Raw genomic sequence first — 7,504 nt, 5'->3', positions numbered from 1 at the left:
AATTGTGTCCACCAACATTATGAAAGAGACTCAGAAAGACAGCCGGATACCAGGGGTTACTAATTTCAACTTAAAGTCTCCAGTGAGAATCATACCTTTCAAATTCAGGTCACAGGAAGCTTCGTTAAACAGCATCTGAAGGAGTACTGTCACAAGTCGTTATGGAGAAAGTGGAAGGATTAAAAGTTATAAAGTGAAAAGTTCATAATGCTTTCTTACTGATGAAAATAAAAGTTAATTCACATGAAGCTTACTGAAAGAGTCAAATGGAGAAATGGTTTGTCATTATGGATATTTTGGAACAGATCCATATAACTTTAGACTTTTCTTTTTAAATATATCAGATCTTAAACTTCGTTGATGTATTTAAACTTGTACATAGATCATTCCGACTTATGAAGGTCAGCAACTTGCAGCTTGAACCCAAAATCTGGTCAACAACTAAGAGCGGTTGTAACATCTTCAAAGAATAACCTTTCTTGGTCAAAACCTAAGCTGTCTACGGTGGTTTTTTGTGTTTCTGTTTGGAAAAATGTGTCTATTGTCAGGAAAAAGTTAAATGTACCACTTCCACTCGTCGAACATGCAATGGTGTTTCAAAATTAGAGGAAGTGGATTTTCTTTTAAACCATAGCGAACATAGAAGTGTGGGTGGCAATAACTAGCATGTAGAGATGAGGTGGTGGTAGGAACTGGTCATTTCACACAGTAACTCTTTGTTTACTGTATCTGGATTGTTCAAGCTACTCAAACACATGAAAGGATAGCCGTGACCTAACTGGAAAGTAGTTTTCTGGGGAGGAGACTTTCCTTGTGAATGGTCGACTGGAGAACCAGATTTGATCAAATGACAACACCAAAACTAGAGTATTTGAGTAAGCAAATTAGGTCAGTAGTTGTTTGGTTCAACGTTTCTTCAGAGTGAAAATCTCATTTCCTGCTGGAAAATCTGCAAAAACAACAACACCACCACCACAGCAATGCACGTTTTTTTAGTATCTCCTGAGTCGGCAATACCGAAACCCTTCTGCAATTACAGAAGCAGCACGTAGATGTTCTGAGGTGTGGTGTGTGATCGTGTCATCCGGGGAAGTGTTTAAAATGAAGGTTATCACAGTGCAAACCATTTTTAATCCAGCCAGTTTTATTTTACTGGAAAAATAGCAGGGATACAAAAAACCTTACAGGTCATTGGAAACACACATCAACAAGGTAACAGTCTCTTTGAAAAATTCAATAAATAAATTTATATTTACATGATAAAAAAAACATCTTTCAGCTTGAGTGTCATCTCACAGACTGATCCGGACACCCGTTAGTGCATTTTTATTTTTTCAAAAACAAATTCAACACCAAAACTTGGAGTTTCATCTACTATTGCTGTAACAAGATAAAGGTGTCGTCTCATAAAATACGGGTGCAGCTGTCTGGAAATGGCAGCCCTTACAAATAAAAACAGGCACACAAGTCAAACAAACACAAATCTGAACAACGTCCCTGAAGGAAAACATGAGGGAAATTACTTCATAGCTGCTCCACCTTCGTTGGCTCAGGATTGCAGTTAATTTATGAATTAGTTATTACATTGAGGTTTCATATTGCCAACTTCTCTTGTTGCATTAACAGCAAATTTGTCGGCTTCTGTTTGAAGAGAGAGAATAAAAAAGACAGAAAAGAAAAATCCAGTTATGTGATGCCAGCAGCACAAGTTTCTCTGGATCCACAAACTATCCCCATCGGAAACACACCACCTTCAATAGCACAAAAACAATTGCACGCATGACTGGAGTCCTCATAGTGTTTCAAATCTGGCACAATGCCACGTGGGTGGAAAAGTTAACTTGAAGCAGATTTCCATAGTGTCTGTTGTCTTCAACCCTGACAGAGGATGTCAGTCTCAAACTGCAGCAGCTGTCCCATGAAAGCCAGATTAGGCGAGATGACCCGGCGCCGCTGCTTCACAAAGTCAAAAGCCTCGTCCAGCCGGACACGCTGCGTGTGCATGAGGTAGGCCAGGCAGATGGTGGCTGAGCGAGAGATGCCGGCCTGACAATGCACCAGCACCCGACCCCCACTCTGCTTCACTGAGTCTGTGGAGGAGACAATAACACAAACAGGAAGTGCAATGAGTCTACATGCCGCATTTCACATCAGTTAAAACGTTTGACAGGAAAGGATATAAAATAAGCAATCCTATAGATATGACATTGTTCACTGACAAATCCACTTTTGCAAGAGATCGAAACAACAGGAAAATAAAGCCAAGTGTTAAGTTTTTCACTTGGAAGTTGTGTAGTATAATCCAGTTTTGTAACAAGATTATTTCACAGTTTGACCAAAAAAATCTAAATCTACAAGGTGGATTATGGTGTATAAGCTGCTTTTAGATGTTTTGTCACATTTTATTTCCTACAAGGCCAATTTGCTTTGAGTTTAAGGCTTTAAACATGGCTGAAATTTGAGGTGACATGTCAAAAAAACAACAAACAAAAAGGCTGAACTTCAATTTGAAGGTCACCCTGTGCAGAAGGTTAAGGGACTCACCGATAAAAGCTATGGCTGTGTGAAAACAGGCCCCGATGTCGGCGGCCAGCGTGTCCTCCACGGTGAGTCGCAGGTACTGGAACTCGCCCTCGTACACGTTGGGACAGGTGGAGGACACGTTGAGCACCGCCGTGATCCCCGCTGCTGCCAGCGTCTCCCTGCGGGAGGAGTGCAGGGCGCTGCCCAAGAACAGGAAGGGGAGCAGCTCCACTGGGCCACCCTGCAATTTACAACCAAATAATAATCATTAAAAAAAAAAGGTCTAAGCAGTTAAGGCTGATTTATGGTTCCGCGTTACACCAACGCAGAGCCTACGGCGTAGGGTACGCCGTCGATTTAACGCAGAACCATAATTCAAGTCACCAAGATAACCTGTTCTGCCAATTTCTGCTGCTTTGCCAAAAAATGCTACCTAATGGTTTTTTCTACCTTTGTAGAGCTACAATTTTACTGTGTTTTACTCCCTAGCCCACTTCCTTTTCCCCCAAATGGTCCTTGTCGTTTGCCAGGCCGTCAAATAAGAACGTGTTCTTAATGACCTGCCTGGTTAAATAAAGGCCAATGATTGAATTAATATCAAATAAAGCGATAGAATTGGTTTTTCTTTTATCTTTCTTTTTTCTTTATCGTATAATGTTCACAAAGTGTATTGCAATTAATGTCATGGGTAGTGTATTTTGAAGGATCAAATACTCAACATCCCATATTATCAATTTTACATGGTGCAAGAAATGATTTGCGTGGCAATCAAACTTTGAAAATCGACTGTGCGCATGCGCAGAATCACAAAGTAGCATTTCTCGGCAGGTATCAAGGATTGGCATAACACCCGGGATGGTATTGGTTTTACCTGATCATATGCTGGTGTGCTCCGGCCTGTCACTGCTTTTTCTGGTTCCATTGTAGAGAGGTGACTGCTGCCAGAGTTGTAGCAAAGCTCTGGAAATACCTCGGAAAATCTCTCAAATCCACCTAAAATTGAGGTCAAACAACAACATTTCATCAGATAGTCAAAAGTCAAGGGGGGGTACAGGCCTATTATTTGCAAAACCTAAAAAGGATCCACTAACAAAAGAATCCTATGATGAAGTGAGGAGAAATGCCCTACATTGCAGGAAGCAGATGTGCGCCTGGACCTCGTTCTGGAGCGCGGTGAGCAGCATCTGGGCCACGCTCTCCGCCTTCAGCTCGGCCAGCGAGCCGCTCCTCTCATCCACCACCACCAGCGGGGAGAAGCGGCCGGCCCGCAGCCGGGCCAGCAGCGTCTTGTCCGGGATCAGCCACTCCAGGGCCACCACCGAGCTCTTGGATCTGCGGCGCAGCATGGAATTCCAGTTGACGTTGCGGGACTCGCAGATGTGCGCCTTGGAGAAGTCGAGGAAAGGTCTGCAGTCCAGCAGCACGCAGCCGTCAGAGGTGTACTGGTCCCGGGGCGTCCTCAGGATGTGCACCAGCTCGCTGCCTGTTATCTCCAGAGGCTCGCTGCCTGAGGCCATGGCTTATACAGTAACAATGCTTGAATAAAAAATATTATAAAAAGTCAGAAATCTAAATTATAAGGGTTTATCCTTAAAAGTGAATGCCCCTTGGATAAATAAAAATAAGAAAATATCAGTTATTTCAAAAATAAAAGTCAAAGGTACATTTATCCAAGAGAGCACTTGAACTCTCCGGCAGGTCGACTAAAAACAGCTTTACTTTCAAAGTTTCACTTGTTCATTGATAAGAGCTGCGAGCAGGGCGGGGCCGCCGCCGCGGCTCCGCCTTGTTTTCCACTGGACCGGCGGCGTCAGAGGCGGAACGACCAAATATGGTCCGCCTGCCACTCCACATATGGACACTGACGTCAAAAGCCGATTTTCCCCGTGCGCACGTGGTGTTTTGGGTTTTTGTGTTGAATGACGTTATGCCGAGAGAGCCGAGCCGAGGCCTCCCACTCCGCCCTGAGCTGCTGCCTTCAGAGGAAACGATGCAGGCTGTCACTCAATGCTGCAGCCGCTGCGACATTCATGCAGATTAAAGAAGGATGTAACACCTGTCCCCAAAGCCCATTCAACCCCCCACCTCGGCTTTCATGCATGCAACTCTGGTTGATGTCGTTTTTATTCCCCCTATACATTTCGCCAGTACTGGAGTTGAGGGGGGATGAGGGGGGATGAGGGGGGATGGCATCCCCCCTGAAATTAAAACGGTCATCCCCCCTTTCCATCCCATATGTAATTTCATCAATGAATGTGGTATTACAGCTATTTCAACATTTAGAGTCATCACCAGAAAAATAACACCAGAAAAATATCTTATTTGACAATTTTTACCCGTTTCAAGTACATTTTCACTTGAAATAAGTAGAAAAATCTGCCAGTGGGACAAGATTTATCTTCTCATTAAAAGCAAAAAAATCTTGTTCCACTGGCAGATTTTTCTACTTATTTTAAGTGAAAATCTACTTGAAACAGGTGAAAATTGTTGTTTTTTCCAGTGATGAGTCTTGTTTTAAGTGTAATGAGATTTTTTACTAAAATGAGACATTTTAACTAGAAATAAGACAAATATTCTTGTTAAGATTTTGAGTTTTTGCAGTGATCCATTTTACTTATCCTGTGAAGGACAGAGGCATATTGATAAGTTGAGAAAACTGTTTTTTATTTTTGTGTTTTGATGTATTTGATGTAAGCCCAGTGGATATTTAAAGCTTACAGAAGGCTGCATTTAACTGCTGCTATGTCATTCCTGCAGTATTTCTTCAGGTGCTTTGGTCAGTGCTATTATTTGTAATATATTATATTATTTGTAATCAGCACAAATTATCTGTCCCCATATGATAACATCCACCACCCCCCCTGATTTTTTTTTTCAACTCGAGTACTGCATTTTGACTCTGTAATATTAAACTATTTCAAGTCTGGAAATAAAATCCCTGACCCACAGAAATCCGTTGCACACTGTTTGCGAACAAAATGCACGGATACATTTATCTATTCCGTTCATTTTAGGAGAAGTCAGGCCTGTGACAGTCGTAAATAACCCCTTAGGTTTTCCTTGGGTGCACTTACAGTTTATTCAGACCAGATAAATACAGTTTTTTAAAAGATGAAAAAACAAGAAGTAGGAACTGTGACGTATTGGTTTCTAGATGAGTACATTTAATTTCTGTGGTTTTCAACAAAGGGCACTCAGTGTACCCAGTAAGTTACAATTGGACACAAACACAAACTTAAACCTTTAAAAAAGCTAATTCATATATTTCATATATAACTTTGATGGAGACTGTGATTCAGCTGTGAATATAATTATAAAGTGAGTGGGAAGGATTCAGAATTAAAGGTTCCCTTTAATCGATAGAGTTCATGGATGTATTTTTAATCATTTCAGAACATTGCCATGTCAAAATCAAGCTGCATAACTCCTTAGTGACATCTGTGTAATATTACAATTATATCACACTTGGTGTTTTCACAGAATTGTTAATAAAATATAAAATATGAACATATACGGGGTGCCTGTCAGACTTTCAGAGTTGCACTCAAGAAAAGAGCAACACACAAGACAGAAGTCTTCAAAAATGATTGGATGACAAGCTACTGTAAAAAATAAAAAGAAGTTACCATCATCTATGAAACTCGGTATAATTAAGTATTTTAAATAATTCAATCAAGGATGCAAAATACAAAAGTAGCTGGCTTTATAAGGCCGTAAAACCATTTATTTTTAAAGATTCCACTTATGAACACTGGTATTTTTTGGAAACTTTCCTTCTTTTTTTTGCTGTCACAGCTACAACTGCTGGATATTTTCCTTGAGTGATTTCTGTATTGTGGTTTTTGTTTGTCATCATTTGGCTGGTTTTGAACATTTCAGATGGGCAAAGCTTTTGTGACTTCCGATCACCAACCAGGATTTCATATTTAGACCAAAACTGATGACATGTGAATCTTTTTTGTCTTAAAGATATACATTTTTGAGAGACAACTCCTTCAGAAACAATGGAGCTTTATGGATCTAATTTGACTTTTATATATTTAAGTGGGACAATTTCAATTAAGTGAAATAAATCCAACTTGAAATCAGGTTTTGGGAATTTTAAGGACATTTTGAGACTAAATACAGTGGTTTTACTTGAGTGATTTACAGTTATTCTTTTAAACTGGAGAAACAAGAAAGTTGAACACCATAAGTGTTTCTATTACAGCTAAGGAGTCATAGCAAATGTCTTTCCGCATGTGATAATTTACTATATTTGGGTTTCATGTGGGGTTTTTCATATCATAGGGTGTAAAATGAGACCTTTGTTCTCATTTCCTCGTAGCCCACGCTGAAATCACTCAGCCTTCCCACAAAAGTCTCCCACTCAAACCTCTGACTCCCACTTCCCTTCTTTCTCTCCCTTGCTGCTGTCTGTGCCTGCCGCTCCTTCAGCAGCACAGCTACTTTGTCATTCCCTCGTCCTGCTGATTCTGCAGATTCAGTCCACTGCAGTATACACACTCACACACGCTTTGCTACACAGTCCGTCATGGCTGTCAGCAGAGCAGCTGAGCGTGCATTTACTGGGGCCTGAGCCGTGGTGTTAGGCTTTAAACAGGCTCATGTAGACCTTACACAGCCGTGTTGGGGTCTGTTCAAGATTGTGATGTACAGTGTCTCTGCTTGTGGGTGTCTTGAATTCAGTGTTTTTTTTAGCATTTATCCCCTATGTCAGGAAGTAGCACCACATACACATCCTGTCATCATCGCTGCAGACCTCAGCCTACACATGCATGCCCTCACACTGTCATTACAACCTTTACATCTGTCATAGCCCAGAACCCAAACTACCGCACCCTCATACAAGGCTTTGTCTGAAATTTCCCTGAAAAACTCTGATCTAAAAAGGTATCTTCCTCGTTGTGGTGACTCATACAATATTAATTATCAATAAGTTACAGTTTCAGTTTAAAGAGGTTTCTTTATCTTTCCCAAA

At 41.0% G+C, this 7,504-nt stretch overlaps 1 protein-coding gene across 1 annotated transcript; it reads right to left on the bottom strand.

The window, feature by feature from the left end:
- Positions 1 to 1,158: 1,158 nt before the first annotated feature.
- dusp2 (dual specificity phosphatase 2) lies at positions 1,159 to 4,238 on the bottom strand. The gene is made up of 4 exons (XM_061730061.1): positions 3,653 to 4,238; positions 3,395 to 3,516; positions 2,545 to 2,764; positions 1,159 to 2,090 (listed from the first exon to the last, which is right to left on the bottom strand). Exons 1-4 carry the CDS (start codon positions 4,038 to 4,040, stop codon positions 1,873 to 1,875), a joined length of 948 nt encoding a protein of 315 aa, XP_061586045.1. The 5' UTR covers positions 4,041 to 4,238; the 3' UTR covers positions 1,159 to 1,872.
- Positions 4,239 to 7,504: the final 3,266 nt, after the last annotated feature.

This window comes from Cololabis saira, chromosome 9 (genome assembly GCF_033807715.1).
Source record: "Cololabis saira isolate AMF1-May2022 chromosome 9, fColSai1.1, whole genome shotgun sequence".
Taxonomy (NCBI): domain Eukaryota; kingdom Metazoa; phylum Chordata; class Actinopteri; order Beloniformes; family Belonidae; genus Cololabis; species Cololabis saira.
The sequence above is the reverse complement of the archived record's forward strand: the minus strand, read 5'-3'. Positions and strand labels throughout refer to the sequence as shown.

What these genes read in the sequence shown, in the direction of transcription:
- dusp2 (XM_061730061.1), bottom strand. Translation starts at nt 4,040, where the DNA reads ATGGCCTCAGGCAGCGAGCCTCTGGAGATAACAGGCAGCGAGCTGGTG. An exon ending in GCACACCAGCATATGATCAG is followed by an intron (nt 2,765 to 3,394) that starts GTAAAACCAATA and finishes TGTAAATTGCAG; the next exon opens with GGTGGCCCAGTGGAGCTGCT. An exon ending in CACAGCCATAGCTTTTATCG is followed by an intron (nt 2,091 to 2,544) that starts GTGAGTCCCTTA and finishes TCTCCTCCACAG; the next exon opens with ACTCAGTGAAGCAGAGTGGG.